Genomic DNA, 20,625 nt, shown 5'->3' on the forward strand with positions numbered 1-20,625 from the left:
TCACCTGGAGTTGCTTCTTTTTTTTTTTTTTTAGCTGTTGAATTGTATTAAAAATTTTAGCTATTATAGCTTTTGTTAACTGATTGTGGGAATAACAATTCTGTCTGGTTTCAGAATATAGAAATACCTGCTAATACACAATTAACTGCGCTGACAACTTAAGAAAAGATGAGAAGAAAAAAAAAATTGGTCATTGTGATAAGAGCCTGAAATAGGATTCAGTTGAAGGTAGCTTTAGTAGTGCAATAATAAGAGAAAATTCTAAGGCCTGAAGTTGTGGAAAGCAAAGTGGTGTATATATACAATGTAGGTAAGCTCGATGCAACATTTTGTATACATACAATATAGATAAACTCAATGCAATAATCTTGCAGTTGGTTTACACAGATGATTGTTATGTATTTACACAGTATTTGAGGGCATGCTTGGGGGTTGGTTTTGGTTTTTTTGGTTCGTTTGGTTTTGGGGTTTTTTTTTGGCCATCTACCAGTTTTCTTGGACTTCCTTTTATATTAAATTTGCCAAATGAAAGGCAGTCCCAAGACTGGGACCAGTAATGTTCACAATGTTGTAGTTGTGCCTTCTGTTCATCATTTCAGCTTTTTAGAGAGCATGGGGAAGTAGATACATAGAACACAGCATAGTGTTAATCGTGCAACCATTTTTGCCTAGCGACAAATATGTTTTAGAAAGTGAAACCTTATCTCAGACTCTGCTGATCATTCTTCTAAGAAAAAACGACTGAAAATACAAGGACAGGTTTAAAAAAAAGGTGTGTATGTTCATGTTAGAGCAGAATTTATGCTTGAACAGAACCAGAGTACTAAAGACTAGATTATGGCTTGTTATCCGTTGTAGAAGGAAATAATTTGTGTGTTGTTCTTTAATGTACTGTTTAAATACAAGAAGTAAAATTTGTAATGCAAAAATCTTACTTATGCAGTGCTAGGGCTGCATAAATAACTCTGAAACAGAAGAACTGTTGCACAGCCTATGATTAATTATCTTCATGCATATTTGTGGGGACAGAAATGTAATTTTTTAAGCCTGAAAAATTCCATTTGACATGCACGTTCAAGCATATTGAAGGGTATGATTTGTAAATAATTAATGTATGGGGATATGCATACATTCATATTAAAAACCAATTTGAGAGACAACTGTGTTAACACTTCAGTTTCCAAGTTAATAGTTTCTTCTCATTTTCATAGAGGATGGAGTTTCATGTAACTCTAAAATGATGTAGAACCATTAACAACTCTCTTTCAACCCAGAGCACCATGCAACAATGAAGCTGGTATATGGATGAGAAAATGTAGGTTATGGCTTCTTAGGCAACCATCTATTTCTAACCATGATAAATGTATTTAAAGAGAGAATTTTCAATTAATTTTTTCTTTAGTCTACTTGAACTGTTAAAACCTACTGCCCTTTTTTAACACAAATTCAATTAGTATCACTTCTATGCTTATATTTCTCTTGAAGTATAGAACAAGTATTTCCATAGTGAGGCTTTCCATAGGCATTTCAAAAGAATCTTTTTGGAGGGAGATCTCTTCAAAAATTGATGTAATGATCAGTGACTATTCAAGCTGTTCAGGTAACTTCTGATAATTCAATGATTCAGTGTGATGTTATTTTGATGGTAGGAAGACTGGAACTTGCAATATGTTTCATCTAGTTCTGTGGAAAAGTAAGTGCATTGTCCAATGGCTTAATTTTTATACTACTTGAAAAGCACACATAATTCATTTATGAAGTTATGTTTTTTCTTACGTCATGAATGAAAAATCAATTAGCTTTGCACCGGTTAATTTTAGATTAAAATACTGACATCAGTTGTAACTGAAATAAGGTATGCTTTAAAGAATGTGTATTATGGTGGCTGTACTTCAGGACTAACACTTGTAGTGAGCTGAGAAGTAATTGTGGCTTAGAGTATGTGAATAATGTCGGTTTTTTTCCAGTGGAAATATGTATTGATGGGAAGGTTTTGAGCATTTTATTTACATTACAGATAAAATGGGAAGTTGAGCAGACTTCCTTTATAAAAGTGCCCTATTTTTAGCAAGATAAAAGTGTGATTAATGTTTTCTGTAGCTTTCTGCTATTACATAAGGCATTTCTAGTTATTGAGTTAATTGGGACAGAAATGGGGCCAGCTGGGAGAATAGCTATGCAACTTCTTTGTATAGTAAGCAAGCATAATGGTGTTTCTATATGAGGAAAGGGTTGTATTGCTAGTAATGCTACACTAGCCTGTTAATGTTAGGGAAGAATTTTTTTGCTCTAGGTTGGCACATGAAGGTTACGTATACATCTGCTGAAATTACAGAATATACTGAAGGACAAAGAACTTCTGCTAAGAATATGAAGCCTGTAGCATATATGTAAAAGTACTAGAGGACAGACTTAAGAAAGGAGGAGTATAATAATAATCAGAAAAGAAAATACAATTTAAAAAGATACAGTAATAACTGAATTTTTTAATAAGCAGGCATCAAAGTGATATGATTAGTCTTGTAGCCTACTTAATAGCAATTTGTATTAAGGATATGTCACAAAATATTTCTTTGCTTTGAATGTTGATGTTTATCTAAAGATACAGTACACTTATAGAACCGGTAAATTTAATTGGTGTATACTGTTCTGGAAAATGTTACTTTCTGATTATTGTGAGAAATTAAAGTAACAGATCTTTTTAACCAAAGAAGTGTTTAGTACGTTAGTTCTTGTAGTTAATAAAACTAACATGGCTGTTTTTGGAAAATTGTATGAATGCAAATCTGGGGGGGGGGTTTGTTTCTTTCTTTTAACAAAACCTTTTACAAAACCCTTACCAAAAAAACCCCAAATAACACTATATAGGGTTTTTCCTCCTTTTCCTTTTCTATTAGGGCTTCAGCTATTCTTCTGGTGGAACTTTGTGCTTTGGGAGAGGGAGAGTATTGAACAAGTACGAAATCCTGACACCTGGGAATAGATTATATTGTTTTACCAACTGTTTGCCATAAAAGGCAGTTGTCCGCATTAAATCTGGGATGACCAGATGAAGCTCATTCAGGAGATGGAGGACAGTTGGGGGCATAAGGACAATGTAAAAACAACTATGTGTAGTTCAACGATACAGTTACAGTTGAAGGTGTGAGTGCTTTCAGGGGTATATATTCTAATCTGAATGTTGGTCAGTTGGTTTTAATTGAAATACTGGGCAGTTAAAATGACTGCAAGCAGCAACATTTTTGCTATGAAACACAAATTTTGATTCTGTGTTTTGCTTAAGTAGCTCAGAAACTTTCTTCTGACCCTTGGGAGGACCTGTATACACACCTGTAGAGATAATCTTCTTCTGACTTCCCTTGTCAAAGGTGGTAAAATTTCAACTTTTACTGTAATTGGATCTCTGCAACATTGTAATGCAAATTTTCTGATATGCTTGTACAGCTATTTGATTTTCAGTTTGGATTTAAAGGGCTGGGGGTGCCATTTGGAGACAGCTGATCTGTGGAGGCAAATCTAGCAAAAGCTAAAATTGGAACAAGTTTTTAGCCTCACATACTCTGATTTGGCAGTAAAGCTGAACCTCGGGGAAATGGGAAAGTGTTGTTATAAAAAAACCTGGGTAGAATTTTGCATTGTCATAAATTGTTCACCTAATAGCGCTTAAAATTCCTTCAGGGTCTGACATGTTACTTTTTATTTTTGAGCAGCTAGTGCTAGACAGGCCTTGCCTTTTTTCTTAGAATATAATGCTGATGAGAAGCTGCTCCAGTTTTTGTTCAAAGCTGCTTAGAATGATAAGACTGAGTTTATTCATTAATGTCCCCTTGATTCCTCTAACATGTTTGTTGTCTGACTCCCAGAAATGTTGAATATAGACATCCGATATTTTAAAAGCCAGAGGCTGGTGAAAATGTTAAACATATACCACGTCATGTTCAGATTATTTATCAGTTCAAGAAAAACATGTATTAAGTGGAAATGAGCTGCCTGTTATTAGAGTTGATTATTTTTCCGTTACTTAATCCCTCCTAAAACTACAGCGTGCACTCCTTTTCTCGAAGTAACTGATGCAGCTCATAATTCAGAACTTTTATCCCAATAGCGTTAGTGGACAAGGAAGTGAATACATATCCTTTCTACTGTGCCTCTTACTAGAGAGGGGTTGGGGAAGAACTGGGAAGTGGTGAGGAAAGAAGCACCTGGTTTAGTGAGCAGCCGACATTAACCATTGTTGCTATATCTGTCTGCTGTGAATTGGAGCTTTAAATAGCTACAGTAATAAAAGTTAGCATGGAATTCACTTCAGCACTTCCCTGTAGCTGCTGCAGCTTTCTGTGCTGAAAAGATGGTACTTTTAGAATTGGCTTGCTGTAGCATTGCTGATAGGACTAAGATTTATGTGCTTGGTCAAGAACAGTCAGTAGAGTTTTGGATTAGCTTATATTAGCATGGCTCACAGTTGCATCCCCTAAATTCTGGTTGTTGACTGTCTTTTCCACCAGGGTGCAGACTCTTAAGGAATTTGTGTTTCGAAAATTTCTCCCATCATGCACAGCATGATTTGGAAAGTATATTCCAAATAAGTCTCAGGGACAGAAAAACTGTCAGCTTCTAACCTAATGTCACCCGACGACACTAAGGGGACAAGACAGGTTCTTTTAGGAATCCTTGGCAGAATGACGACGGCACTAAATCGTAGTTACAATTAAAGCTTCATTTTCTTAGCAGGATATTATGATAGTATAGCACAGAATTTATTATTAGAATGGCACAGGATTTCTACAAGCAGAATCAATATAGTACAATCTGTAAGTAGCATAATACAGAATTTATAATACAACTTAACTTATTTCTAATCACCCTCTGCAGATCAGGTCAAATCTTAGTATGTGGTTTGCTTTATCAATATAACAATCATAATCTAGACTCGAAAATCATGTAAAAGAATACGAGTCACTCACTCAGTGCCCAGAGGAAGCAGGTGATGGGGGGGGTGTCCCTGGCCACCGGGGGTCACGGGTCTCAATGTCCAGCAGCAGTTCTGGTCCAGGTTCCCACTTAGGACTTGTAACTGCTTGGTTTTGTAGGCAGTGCTCTGTGCAGTGTTACGCTTCCCTGTTCTGTGACGGGGTCATCAGCAGCACCTGGTTGGCTGCGTGCCTGGGACCTTGAGGCCCGCAAGGGAGGGAGTAATCGTCCTGGCGCCCAGGAATCTTGAGGCTGATAGGGAGGGGAAGAAAAAATCTGTTTGGTTTGTCTGCTTGGTTCACAGGACCTTCAAAGCCTGAGAATGAGGGGAAAGGGAACAAATATGTGACCTGCTCGGTCACAGAGAATGGCTGCTTGCCTCATAAAATGGTGTTAGTTATGCTAACTGTATTACCAGGGGTCGGGAGCAGGGGGTACCGGTCACACCTAGTTCAAGAAGTTTGAAAGTTGAAGAAGGAAAACACATTAACACTAGTAGGATATTATTATTTTATCTATTTCAAGCTGAATTACTATCCAGGTAATTATCTTGAACTTACCAGCACAAGGTACTGTAGAGGAGCGGTTCAAGTTCAGCATGTTCAAAGAGGGGTTAGACACACTTACTGACAGCTGTCCATGAGCAATGAGTAGACCAGAAAGTGCTGTCTGACATCTGTAACATTGTTGTGGATGCTGGGTGGTGTGAGAGGTTTCAGTTAAAGTTGTAGCCTGGATTTTCTACTGTCACTGGATAGTTTTGCCTGCTGCAGCTGGCAGAGAGAATGTGGGCCTCAGCGGGCCCTTGGTCTGATCTAGAGAAAGCTTGGAACTCAAAATAAGTCATCTCTGTCACTGGAACTTGACTGCTTATCTTAAATCTCTTCTGTTTTCACTTATGGCTTGATCAGACTGTCTCATTTGAAATTGTGTGTTGTATAACTTCTTCACTATCTTACATGTAATATTTAAACTAGTTAAACCCCATGTTAATTGCAAAATAGGTGTAAAATACCCTCCGGGAAAGACAACAATCAACCAAACATAAATTTAGGTATTATACCAGTGTTATTTATGTCCTTGGTGGGGTACTTGTGTTGATGATGATTGATTAATCTCTGAGTTATGCCGTGATCTTTCAGAATTAAGTAATAGTATAATTATATATATTATATATATTATACACAGAGTATATATTATACATGTTATACTGTGCAAAGCTTAGTCTCTCGTTTATAACTTCTGGATTATTAAAGTATTTGATTCTAAAACTTGCTTCCCAGAACTGTATGTGGTCTATCAACAGCACCTAGCAGTTACAGTTCTGAAATAATCTTACAACTTTCTGGGGAAAAGATAATCCTCATTTACTGATCTACATATTGGACTACACGGTATCGTATTATATTATTTAAAAGTTATATTCTGCTTAATAAAGTACTTTAATCTGACAGATCTACTGTCTATGTGATTTAGGGCCTAGAGGAGGAAGTATTTTGGTTTTTAAGGGATGATTATCATTTTGAGCATGTTCAAATCTGGATTCAAGCCAGTGTAGTTTATCCCTTCCCCTAGGTTGGCTAAGCACTAGGTTACTATCATAAAACAAGCTTTTAAAAGAAAGGGGAGAAGCTTCTGTAAAGAAGCTAGTGATTATTACTGATTACTAGTCATGTACAAAACCTAATTACTAACTGCTGTGGATGGGTCTGAATTGTTGGGATATGCAAAACTTGCAAACTAAAATTTGGTGGTTTGCATGCACTAATAAAATATTATTCGTGGATGTGAGTAGGGAAAAAAAACAAAATTCAGTGGAAACTAATAAAATTCTTTCTGTAACTTTCAGTAGAAGTTTTGTTTTTAACCAACTCATTTAAAATGTAGAACGAGTCTTTCAGTGGTAGCCCAAAGGCTAATTTAGTCACAAACAACTAGAGTATAATTTGGTTGCTGCATTTTGTTATTCAGGAGATGACAGAGAGAAGTAGTGTATACCTGCAGGAGGATAATCTTCTGTTTGTTTTATAGCCATAGGTATTATGCTGAGAGAAGTACAAAATACCTCTCATAGATCTGCATAACTATTTTGCTGCTAACAGTCCAGTGACTCTTCTCCTTGAACGGAGATTACCTTCAAGGAGTATAGGATTAGTATAGTAACACTCTCATTATACAGATTTAGCTGTTCTCTTACAGGGTCAATCATTTAGATGATACATTGATGAGTAAGGTATTCACGTTTATACTTTAAGTAAGATCAAATTTGCTTGACGTCCATTCCAGACAGAAAATGACTGGTCAGTGACTGGTACGTGCATAAAAGCAAATAAATGAAGTATACATTGTCATGTTGGACTATATAAAAGACATCCGGTCTTTTAAAAGACTGCAGGATGAAAAGTAATACTGAGAAAGATGTGCAAGTATTTTGTCATCTGGTATATTTCCGGATTTGGATTTTTTGTTTGTTTTGTCGTGTTTTTTTTCCTTTGCTGTTGGTATGTTTTGTAAATTGTGCAGTACATTAGAACTGGGATTTACTGAAATATCAAATCCTATTGGTTTTATTCCCTTCCTAAGAAATTTACTTTACAGGTGTTTATATATACAAATATATTCCCATGTAGATCTAAAGATCTAGACGCCTTAGAGGTATGCTCAGCTATTTACTGCTAACGTGTAACCTTGGATTCACCAGAGCTCTTAAGAGTTACATATGTGGTAAATATTTGAGGCATGCGAGTGCCTCAAAATTCTCTTGAGCAAATATTTTTAGAAACAATATGGCAAAAACTCTGAAAAGCCATTTGTTTTATTTCTGTATGTCAGACGTCTCACTAAAGAAAGTTTCCTTCTGCTTTACAGGGTTGTGCACTCTTAAAATTCAAGTCAACCATCTTGAACTACTCTGACTGACATACCAGTAAAGTTCACCTTCAGATACTAACTTAATCTGCAAAGTTACATTATGCGGAACTGCAAAACATCATGGCTTTGCTAGGATATGGCTTGGAGTACTTCAAACCAGCAGACTTGAATTTTAAGTGCATTTGGCAGAGAACTTGCGTTTTTTTTTTTCCCAGCTTTGATACTACAGAACATTCAAAAAGACATCTTATATTTCACTAGTTCTTTAGTATCGGTACAGTTTTAATTCTTAATTGCCTTGTAAATGAAATACTCTAATGCTAGGATAAATCCCTTATATATGGGCTTGCTGAAGTTTCAGAGGGCTCCCCTTGATAGCTGTGTCGCTGCTCATGTGCTGCAGGCACCCTGTATTCTGTCAGCCTGTCGAGGAGGCTGTCCTCTGAGACCTCATTTTGACCGATTGTTTCAGAGACTTTTCTTTGTTTTAACACTGTCCTTTGCTCTGCTTTGTAGGAGCTTGTCTAAATCAGAATAAACTGGTGTGCTTTTGTTTGTGATGTTTCAAAAACTCTGTTCTCTTCCTTGTAGTAATGTATGAGGAGAGGCAAAGAAGAAACAGTAAATCCTGTTGACAGTGAAAGATTGGATTTTTATACCACTTAGTACTACCAGCTTTCTGGCTAGTGTCTGGTTATGGAAGAGCTACTTGATGAGGATTATGAACATTACTTCAGTGTTGCTTATGTTACTGAAGTTCTGCTATTCAGCTGACTTTTTATTGTTCAGATAAATGTAATGAAACCAGTTTGTATTGGACAATTGTTTAATTTGTATATACTGTTCTCCAAACTACTGCAATGTTCTTAAAATAAGCGAAGTTCACATACAAGTATTTTTCCCCTTGGTGTGCTTCTAATAAAACTAACTTGAAAGCTCTTTTTATTTAAAAGGGGGTACAAAGTTGTGTATTATCATAACTTACATTCATAGTTTTTTCCTAGCAATATAACCTTACTAAATGCCTTACAAATATTTACATAGTTTAGAGGAGTTGTTTTTCTGCTTCATTTTGAAGAAAGCGTGTGTTATTTACTCCGTGTATAGGAAAGCACTTCATAGGATGAAATGCCAATCAGTTTGTGCTTTTGACTTGGGAGGGTGCAATTAGAAAGCATGAGCAGTAGGAAATAGCATACAGTTGAACTACATCTACGCTATATTCTACTTACAGCAACTTGGACTATTTTCCTAAAGATCTTCTTTATTATTTTGGAAGTCATAAAACCTGTTCATTCAGTAACAGTCCTGATGGTTTCTAGAGTCTGATTCATGTAATCTGTACAATCACATCTTGACTAAAGATTTGCTTAAAAAAAGGATTAAGTAAAATGAACTCTCAAACCATGACAAAGGTGAATATCTGAATTGTGTAGATACTCAGTTGAGAATTCCCTTTGGTTTTCATGAGATAAGCTTGTGTCAGAGATGCACACTGGAATTACATGGCATATCATTTTGTCCTCAAGGAGGTGCTGTTTATTTTCAGAAGTAATGAGATCATACTTAAGCCTAAATCTTCCTGCTTTTGCACCTGTCATACATTTCAATAAATATTGAGCCTGAGGACATGTGGACTCCCAGGAGTGCTCTCAAACTTACTATAATTCAGAGAAGTGCATGTTTAGAAGTGCAGAGGTAGGAGAAAAATAGCTGGATATTTTCTAACTGACCTTTCACCAGCTGCTTGGCTTGCTGGTTTTGTCTGAGAAGCAGCCAACACAGTTTTGTGTAATTAAGCTGTTGCTTATTTGCCCATTTGCAAGATGTCAAAAGCATGACATTTACATTATTCTGAAAGTGATGATGACTTTAGCTGCCTTTCTTTCACTTTGAGTAATTGGCCTCTCTGTATTTTCAATTTTAGCATGTGACTTTGTTTTTTAGACACTGTAACGTTTTCATTTTTTCCCAAAATTTTCATGCAAGTTCTGAGAATTAATTTTGTCACTTCCAATCGTGAGAATTTGGTGAATACCAGTATTTGGAAACATCGCTCTTTCCATCTCCTGGCACCAGTCTCTCTGGGATAAACATAACCTGAAACAAGCAAAGGACATTGGAAAATAAGTAATGCAACTTGTTTTTTCAAAATATAAAAATGTTGGTACTTGGGGGGGAATAATCTGCCCCACTTTGTCATTGGGTAGAGTAGCTGAGAACAGTCAGTCTATACAGGATGTAAGTATTGACTTGAATGAGACCAAATTCTTCAAGCACTTTTCTTGAATAAATTTGCAAAACTCAAAATGGTAGTTCGCTATTTCTAAGCTATTTAGCTCATTTACTTAATAAGTTCTTTTGTGCTCAGTGGTATTACTAGAGTGAATAATCCATCGCTCAATTTAAGTATTCTAGATAGCTCAAACTTGTCACTGTCAGTATTACAGCTGTAGAGAAGTGTTTCTATGTGTCTGGGTATTGGGCTGGAACTTTAATCATTCTTCCTGAAGTAGAAATTGTTTACTATCAAAACTTGTCTCTACATTGATTTTGTGGGTTTTTGGTTGTTGTTTTTTTACCATTGATAGTTTCATTTTAACTTCCTCTGTCTCGTACACAATTGTGAATGCCACTGAAAGTGTAGGTGTAAAGATGTTTATAAACACCAGTAGATTTGTGATCTTCATTTTGTTGTAGAAATACATAACATGTATTAGTTGGTGCATCATTTTTCTCCTGTTGCCACTGTTTAGCCTTGAGACTTTAATACCTACAAAACCAAAAAATAATAAAGCTATTAATGATAACAAACTATCACTGCTTTGCTAGTTTGAAAGTTTATTTTGTTTTTATATTAAATGACTGAATTTCGTTCGTGTTACAGCTAACAAAATTCACCATAATTGGTTCCAGTACACAGCAGGAATGTAAGCTTCCGTATCTTCCCCCTGCCCCCCCCAACATCTTGTGTCTCCTTCCTTTTTTTACTTCAATATTTACAGCAGAATTGCTGCCTTTAATAATTAGGTTATGTATTTGACAGTTGCACCTAAAGTTTTGACATATACTATGAAATTCTCTACCTACATGTATTTTAAGTCTAGGAAAAAAGTAGTCTCTTATAATGACAGCTCCTGAGATAGATGAATTATACAAACTTTCTTCTTCCTTATTCCTCATCAGGAAGTATTGATGAAGATGTTGTGGTGATTGAAGCATCCTCCACTCCCCAGGTCACTGCTAATGAAGAAATAAATGTTACCTCAACAGATAGTGAAGTGGAGATTGTCACAGTTGGTGAAAGCTACAGGTGAGACTTGCATCTCTTTGTATTAATACAATTTTGCTTGACTCCAAGTTTGTCACAAGGCTCTGTATCATTAAAAGCCTATAAGGTAACGTCACAGAAATTCTAACCAAGAGGTATAGTATGCATTTTTGATTTAAAAAAACCAAAACCAAACAAACAAACAAAAAAACAAACAAAACAAAAACAAACAAACCAACCAACCCACAAAAACCCATACAATAAAAAAACCCAAAACCCCAAACAAAGAAACAAACAAAAAAACCCAAACCACAGCTTTGCCAAAGCTTGACAATTCAACTAATCTGGAATTGTTGAGGTGGTTGTAGTTAGTGTGACTGATGGGCAGAATTTTGGGGAAGCAAAGCTGTACAGTGAGATCCTAGAGAGGGCAAGTTTAGGCTGAGCTGACTATCTAGGGATGAGCTGAGCATTTCTCAGGAAAGCATCCTACTCTTTGAAGCTGCTGCTGTGTATGCTTTCCTGTTCTTCCATGCCTCTCTGGAAGTTTTGTCCCATATTTGTCAGATTTTGCAGAATCTATTAAAGTGGAGTTTCTTGAAGAAGAAAACTTGAAATTGTCATGTGCATGGGACTGTTGGAGATGGCTGCCTATTATGTATGTTTTCATGTTTGTGAACACGAAGGCAAAATTCTAGAATATGAAGAATGACTCCATTTTTTGTAAAGTAATGACAAAGGAACAATAGGCAGTAAATTATGAAAACATTCCATTTGTTTGTCATCAGATAGTTTGTGCTTTCACTAATGCAATTTTAAATTCAAAGTAATAGACAAGTTTTCCTGCAAAAATCACTTTTATTGGAATAAATATCACATGGAATAAACCGATTTTGTGTGTAAGACAAATGCATGTATAATGTAGATTTCATGAACACTTGGAACTAACTAACTGTTTTGTTAAACTCTGACACACAAAGGATGTCATACTCACAAAAATATGCACCCCGAATCTATAGCAAAAAGGAATTGGGGAGAGATGAGAGAAATCAACATTTTAAAAATTAATTTCTTCAACAATATGTTTCTTTATATTTCCTTCTGTTTAAAAGAAAACAAAAGCTGCGGAATCAACAGATGCTGTCTTGAGGTGATTAGAAACATGTTTCTAGAAATAGTTGATTTATCCACATGAATGTATTTGTTGGGAATAGTCATTAAAACTTATGAAACAACATGTATGCTTGAAAAGACTTGAGCTAGATCAAGTTCATGCTTTAGCTTCTTATAACTTGCATGTAAAGCTTTAAAGGGTAAGAAATTAGGCTAGATGAAAGTGATTGTGCTTATAGAACATTAATTCAAACCTGATTAAAGACAGATAAGATGCTTTTAAAAAATAAACAGCTTTCTCTCTTCCTAGCATCAATAAGAAATGTTTTATGTAGTAGCCATAAAAGACTTGGAAAAGACTTCTTTCTTCCCTTACCTTCTGCAATGCTACCTCCAATGGCAGCAGCAACCCCCGCCGGTCAGTGGTGTCTTTACTGGTGACTTAAGTGAGGAGGAGATTGAACCAAGGGCACTTTCTGGTGAATTTAAATTTTTGGCCTGTTTGGTTTATTAGACCTTCTGACATGCAGATTTCTCAAAGGCATTTGATTATTTATCTTTTTTAAGATCATAACAGAATGGTCAAATTAAGTTTTGCTTTTTAACTATTTACTGTACTTGCTCTCAACTGTTGAGAAAAGACATCACTGAAAATATTCAGCTGAAAACTTTTTGAGAAGATTAAAGAAATAAATGGGTTTTATTTTGTATTGGAAAAAGTCATGATTGTATGTTTAAAAAAAAAATACAGTAAGAAAACAATTCCAGGAAGTTTGCTATGAGGAGGAAGAGTGTTAAATTCAAATCTTGAGCCTGAAATGTCAGGAATTTCTAAACTATTCTTTTATACTTTGAACACAGAGTACTTCCTATGCAGGTTTTCCTGTGTTTTAAGCATATTAGTTTTGCCAACCACAATGTAGGGAACAAAGGCAACTTTGGGACATCTAAATGATAGTTCACTATAAAATTATAAATATAAATGCTGTAAGCAAATTGAAGGTTATTTACCAAACTCAGAATACTGTTCAGAGTGAAATAAATAGTTACTTTTATTCTTTATAACCTGTGTATAGATTAGAGAGGTTACTGTATTTTTTTTAAAAGGCAAAATTGCGGTTTTGGATGGAAGTAAAAAAAAAGTCAAATCAGAAGTGCAAAAATGAAGATACCTCTTTTGACACTTCATGGTACTGCTAGCTTTTTTCTGTGAAATCTGAGGCTAAGCTTTTTAATGCTTGTTATATATGTTGAATACTCTAGAACTAACAGTTGTATTTTTTTCAAAACTTAATTATTAGTTGTGTAGCAGTCTATAACCCCATATGGACTTAAAGAATGCAAATTAATAGTGGTGAAAAAGATTGTAGATTTGAAAAAGTTTACTTAAATTCTGGAGGCTGTCACTTCGACATTTGTCTTTATACAAAGCATTCTGCAGGGAAGTTGCAACTTTACACCTGGCAATTTCAAAAAACTTAAAATTCTGAAGTGTTAATCTTCACCTTACTAAATAAAATCTAATAGTCGGCTCTAAATTTAAGCTGTGGTAAGAATCTATGGTTGGGATATTTAAGCATGTTAAAGCTGGCTTCTCTACCTTCCTAAATGGAAGATAAAGTGCATTATTTTAAAAAAAATACTTTTAAACAAGTGGCCATGTATAGATAATAGGAATATTTTAATTTATTTACAATTTACAGTGAAACTTACTTTGAAGGAATTCATGCACTTGAATACGGGGGGTTTTTTGTATGAATGAACTTGCTAATACCTGAAGGTCAGGTTGAGTGTGCATACAAGCTTACTGGGCATTTTAGTACTAAAAATCAGAAAGAAGGAAAGAAAATTCATTAAGTGTTTAATCTGTCTCTTCCTGAATCCTCCTTTCAGTCATACAAATTTTTTTGTGGGAGACAAGAAAACTACTGGAAGAAAGAAGGAAGCCAGCATTCTCCAGACAACACACCTGGATCCCCTAGAAACTCAAAATTTGTGTTTAAACTTGGAAAAGCTAGAGACAAAAAAAATAGTTTTGTGTTGAAAATGTTGAGGCAAAGCATCTGTTGTGATGTAGAACAAGGAGCATGTTAGTGTACATGAGATCATCTTTCATTATTATTGATGTGTTGTGGGCGGAAGGTAGAGAATGGATAAAGAACATAGAAATGGAATGTTCCAAGAAGGAAAATCCTCTCAAAGAAAAAGGTAGTAATGCTGAATGGGGAGAAGATAAAGAAAAAGCTTTAGAGAGCTAGAACTGTGCGAGAAAGGGGTTTTTTTCTGCAATGCCTTCAACCAGACTTTTTGGGTAACTCTACAGGTCCTGCCTTGCTTGTCATGACAGCAAATAGTACAATTTTGTGCTTGCTTTCAAGCTTTGCTGTCTCTTAAGTGTAATATTTTATAGGCTTTAAGAATTCTTTTTTTTTTTTCTCTCCTCCCTTACAGCATTTATTTCTTGTCATCCTCCTCCACTCTGTTAGTGAAATCCTACTCTGATGATTGCTATTTTCCTAAAAGTAAGGAGATCTGATAAAACTGGCAGTGGACTATGGAAAAGGCAGTAATGGGACACCATTGCTCAGCAATGAATACATAGTGCTTGATCCTAAACCACACATAGTATACTTGATCAGTAGCATCAGTGTAAAATTGTCCAGTGGATAGCCACTCTTTTTGCTCTTCTAGAAGTAAGGAGGAGAGTGAAAAACACTTCCTTACTTTCATTTATTCCTGAAGAAACTATTCTGAAACTTACTAAACCCAGTGAAAATAATTTGTCTCTAGAAAAACACTTTCAGTGGGAATTGTTAAGCTGCAGTTTCTTTGAATTTATCCCACAACTAAGAATTGCAGACCCAAAAATCTTACTCATAATTTAAGTCAAGAAATTACCCAAAAACTTCATGATTACATCCCTTTGTTGATTCTTTTGTTACCAGAGCTGGTTGATTATTTGTCTGATTTTTATTTGCCTTGTGAAATCAAGATGCTAACGCTCCTCTGCTTGTTTTCTGAGTGGCTGCTGGTGGGATGCAGTTGGTAGCATGTTGAATCCTCACGTGGTCACATGCATATAGAAATTTGTCACTTTTTCTTATGTTGCACACAGTCTCAGGTTTGAGAAAATTACATACAGAAATCCATATGTTAGTTTCTTCCTCCATGTCCTTCACTTTGCCCAGTGTGCCATATTCCATCAAGAAATTGTTATGTACTGATGATTATTCCCTCCTCCCCCCTTGTCCATCAAGATTGGGCCACTTTCAAAGCATAGAGAAAGTAAATCTTTGATGTAAAGTAACCTGCAGTCTCAAGCAGCGGTGTAGCAGCTGGAATCATAGCTAGGAGGATGAGATAGACAGTATCTATCAAAATGCTATGAAGCCTTCACTGACGGTCCTTTTCTGATTAAGAAAAAGCTATTAAGATCTGATTGAGAGTCGTCTTAGCATTAAACGGACTAAACAATTTAGTCATACATATTTCAGAGGTGGACTAACCTAGTCATTTTGAAATTACGTGGGCTTAGCCACAGACTGAATATACACAGCACCAGATAGCTAACATATCCATTAGTCATTCAGAATAATGTGCTATTTAATCATAACAAGGAAATAACTAACTATAAGATTTTTTTCAATTCAATAGTCCTTTGTTTCCACCTCCATCTTTGCCTGAAATCATACCTCATTGAGTGTACAGTTGTATGCTAGGCCTTATTTCTCCTTGTCTCTAGTTTGATGCTTTGTCATGTTGTCTGCTTGGATTTTTGTGCAAGAAAACATCCAAAGACATTTCTTATTGTTGAATTTACAGCTTGCATTGAAAAACAAAAAATATGGATTTACTAGGTACTGCACTGGTTTTGATATGAAGCTGGAGTTCCTGTAAGAGAAGTAAACACTGGCAATCCTGCGTACACTTCCACAGCTAATTTCTCTCTCCTTTTCTACCAAACCGGAGGTGCTCCCATGAACCTTAACTCTTAGTTAATTGAAGGGGAGGGGAAGATGAAGTAGGAGGTGAGACCTTAACCTCTCCTTGTATTACCAAAGTGCACCTTGGGTCACCAGAGAGTAATAGTAAAGTTTTTAAAGGGGCTTGGGAGGTAGATTTTATTCTGGAGTGTTAGTAGGACACACACAAATGAATTTGGACATTATGTAAATCCAAACTTTAAAGAAAGGATGCTTTTTTGAACCAACCCAATCTTTAAATTACAGTGACTGTTGAAGTGGAATTGAAGTGTGAGCCAGTTGAGATGACTGCAGGAAGCATGCTTTTTGCACTACAGGAAAATATACTGAACTTTGTTAGTGAGTTACACAGAACAGAAGTGTAGAGTGAGCTCCATGGTGATTTGTGCAGTGGGTTTTGTTTGCTTTTAGTGAAGTCATTCCCTTTCTTCACATTTTCCTCTTCTGAATTTCTGAAGTCTGAGTACATTGTTTTTCCAAACTGGAAAATAAGAGCCACTTGATTTATGTAAACACTGGAGAGTCAAAGGTTTTTGAGAGTGAACTGGTAAATACAATACTGTAAAAATATTTTTCCCTTAATTAAAGACAGTATCCTCTTAACTTAAACTCCAAAGCATCATTAATTTGAGTGTTTGGGTTTGTATGGCTAAATTGAATAGAATGGGTGCTAAGTGTTACACTAAAGAGGTGAAACCATCCCTTTCCTTGGGTATGGTTACAGGCTTACGATTTCCTCTCCTCAAGCCACATTTCATTTAATTAAGTGTTACACAAAGCTGTGTTCGTTCTTAGAGGAGAGGGGGGGAAATAATATTTAAGAGAGAAAAGTCCAGAGATTTTGCACTTTTAGGGCATTTTGGAAATTTAAATTAAAGTAGAGAAATTATCCTCTGAAAATATTCTGTCACAAGTTAACGTGCAAAAGATCTTAAAGTTTACAGATTTTTATTGTCTTTACACTTCTGTCATCATTCATAGATCTGCTGTTTCAGACTGCATAGGAATGCAGTGAGGAGAAAAATTTAATAATGGCAAAATTTAGGTCAATACTTAAGGTGTTACCTTTTTTAAGGTCTCGTTCAACACTTGGACACACAAGATCACACTGGGGACAAAGCTCTAGTTCTCATGCTGCACGACCTCAAGAACAGCGGAACCGCAGTAGGATTTCCACAGTCATACAGCCACTGAGACAGAATGCAGCGGAAGTAGTGGACCTTACAGTGGACGAAGATGGTAAGTTGCATTGGTCTGAGAAATCTCTTCCTTTTTCCAGAAGCAGGATGATCAGTGTAAGAGGAGTGGAGTTAATTGCATCAGTTATAACATACCATTCTATGAAAAAGTCTCAATTCTAAACAAATTTCCAAGCCTGTCAGAAAATCCTCTTGTGGCCTTCCTTTCAAAATTAAAAGTTTAGCCATTCTCAGTTGGTCTACTAGGTCTAATTTTTCTTTCAAAGCAGACTTGGGTGTGTGTCTGACAGCTGACTCACCAGGCAGAAATTACAGAACAGGTTGGAACTACTTCTTTAAAAATATGCACTTACTTCAGTACAACACTATAAGAGGAAAATCTATTGCTGCCTATGCTTTGGAATAGTTACTGCTCTTTCAGGCCTCAGAATAAAAATAATTTACAAAAAAAAAAAGAAAAAAAAAAAAAGAAAAAAACAACCCCAAACTAGTAAAGTATGCTAGGTTTCTGAAACTGTAACCTTTCATTGTTTCTAACATTAAAACCTACTGGCACTTAATAATTTTATTCCTGCTGAAAATCCAGGTATTATCAAAAGTTGAGAAGGAGTTTTTGCAGGTTTATTTTTGTGGTGGTGGTGGTGGTTTTGGGGATTTCTTGGGTGCATGCGACTTTTAATGTTTAACAGAAGTTTTGTGCTGTTGTGGTTCTGTACCTGAGTGCATGGCAAGCTAGTATCTTGCAATATCTTACTATTCAAGTTGTATTGATTTTGGAGGTGGGTTGGAGAGTTGGAAGGGTTTGGAATTGGTTTGTTTTGATGGTTTTTAAGGAAGAGGATGGGATGATTTACAGATTCTTTTCTTTATGGATTTACTGTGAAATATCCCAACATTTCTATCATTGAAGGGGAATAGGCATCTATTGCTTTAATTTACTCTTTAAACTCAAATTATAGAATTTAGCCTTAAATTCAGGAACGAAATTCTTGTAAAAAAGATGGTTGCTGAATGAACTTTTACCTCTTAATGTGTATATTTAAGACTAACCGTTTCTGCCCCCCCCGAGGAAATACTTTTCTAAGATGAGTCTTCCAGAATTTCAGGGGTATTATTTTTGGGTTTAGGCATCAAATTTCACACATGAACTGGTATAAAATGATAAAAAATCTGAATTAACACTGTTACAAGGCAGCTACGCGCTTTATCGTAACTTTACTGATGTCTTCAAAGATACTGGTCTTAAAACTTTGGTTGCTACTTCCATGAGCATAAGGATCATATCTCCATCTATCTTCCTGGATTAATGTCTGTGAAGTGTGTTGAAATTTTCTCTTAGCTAGTAGTTTAAGATTGAGCAAGCCCACTGGCTTTTACTGGTTTGGGGGGGGGAGAAACAGAACTGTATTGCTGATGGTGAGTTAAAACAGTAACAGGCTAGCAGGGTGATTGAGGCTGATAGAATTGAGAATTGTCTGACTGCAGGATTGCTTTCAGAATATATTAGCATCCAGTCTTGAGCACTGTGTGATCACATATCAGTGTTAGGCTATACGTGTCCTATATACTTGCTGGTTTTTTCTGAATTTAAACATTGATACATTTCTCCCAAAATGTTTTCCTTTAAATAAAATCAGTATATAGGAATGCCACTCTAAAATCCAAAGGAATTTAAATGTAGGTATCAGATAATGGTTTTTTAATGTGATGAGTTTGGAAGACTTGCAAGAAGGGAGATATGTTTATTCCTTTGCTTGCCGAGTTGTTGATATACCTACTAGATATAGAGAGAAACCTTGAAAACTAGTCATATTTGATTTGAGACTTTGTGTAAGAGAAGTATTTGAAGTGTCTTGATGCTTTTTTTTCCCCCCTGCTATCCATGCAGACATTTTTACTAAAAAAACCTGAGCTGTTTTTGACGATACTCCCTTTTATGGTATCTCATATTCCTAGTCATGTCATTGCCTTGTCAGTAATTAGAGAGAAATTTCAAACTTAAAGTCAAAGGCAGACTTTTTCAAAACTAAATTTGAATTATGCCACCAAGCATCTTTTTAATTTTAACCTTTTTACAGTTGTATAGTAGAGGACAAGATTTATCGAGTGTTTGGTGTATTTCCCTGAATCCAATTAAATATATTGCCGACTATTACCTTTACAATATGCAAAATGAACATGTATGAACTTCTAACAGAAATCTCAAATACTGGTTTAATGAATCTGCTTTTAATGTGTATTGAGACTAGAAACCAAGTTTATCTTGCTAAGCCTTTAGTACTATGCATCTAGAATGATAGAAGTTTGTAAAGTAGTACTGCTAGTTTAGATATTATTATGCTGTTCTTGGTTAGTTATGTGAAAGTTTTTTGCACTTTGTAGGCATTAAAAAAATGGTAAGGGTAATACTTAATCATAGAGTAGTTTGTCTGTGGATTTATGAAAGATTTCAGCAAGTGTTTTCATCATAAAGTACCAAGCAATTTAATTTCCTTTCTAATAGTATTTTATTCAGTAAATAAAACTTGCTATGTCAGGTTTGGTTGGGAATTGATTTTATATTCATTCTTAAAATTTGAGTTGATTAAAAAAAAATATATAATTTTTTTTTTTTCCCCCACACAGAAGTGAAACAGAATTAACTTTTGTATTTTGTACCTGTCAGGCTTTTGTGTTCCGACTTTCTTAGCATCTGGCAAGACCAGAATCGAGAATTTCCTGTAAAATAGTTAAAATCCAGCAACAACAATAAAAAAACACAGAAGTTTTTAAAGCTTAAAGAACATGAAAGCTTTCTTGTTTCGCTAGAGCCGACAGTTGTGCCAACCACATCAGCTAGAGTGGAGCCGCAGGTCGTGAGTTCTGCTTCCAGTAACAGTTCTAGTACATCTACCTCAGAGCAGGCTTCTGATGCAGCTCCAAACGTCTCCAACAGCCAGCCCTCTGCAGCACCAGAGACGACTTCTAGTCTTCCCAGTGGCGGCACTGCTGGTACTTCAGCTGGAGGTACAGAATAAGAGAGCTTTCTAAACTGTTGTGTTGCCTCCTAGTACAAAGGAGGTAGAGGAAGTTAATCATCATTCTCTAGATTAAACGGCATGTGAACTTTTAGTACTGAACATAACAATAATAAGTTGAGAGGACAGGAATCTGAAAAAGATCATTGATTTCTCCCCAAAGATGAAGGACGTTGTGCTGGAGTCTTCTGCTTTTGCCT

The 20,625-nt window shown here is 35.8% G+C and overlaps 1 protein-coding gene across 6 annotated transcripts in view; it reads left to right on the forward strand.

Moving 5' to 3' along the window:
- The window catches only part of RNF111 (ring finger protein 111), a 57,478-nt gene that overhangs the window by 12,226 nt on the left and 24,627 nt on the right, over positions 1 to 20,625 (forward strand). For all 6 annotated transcript variants that reach the window (XM_075160207.1, XM_075160208.1, XM_075160203.1 and 3 more), the window contains 3 exons: positions 11,029 to 11,155; positions 17,285 to 17,448; positions 20,217 to 20,414. In XM_075160207.1, coding sequence (XP_075016308.1) covers positions 11,029 to 11,155; positions 17,285 to 17,448; positions 20,217 to 20,414 — 489 coding nt within the window. The remainder of the gene's footprint in view (positions 1 to 11,028; positions 11,156 to 17,284; positions 17,449 to 20,216; positions 20,415 to 20,625) is intronic.

This window comes from Calonectris borealis, chromosome 11, assembly GCF_964195595.1.
Source record: "Calonectris borealis chromosome 11, bCalBor7.hap1.2, whole genome shotgun sequence".
Lineage (NCBI taxonomy): Eukaryota > Metazoa > Chordata > Aves > Procellariiformes > Procellariidae > Calonectris > Calonectris borealis.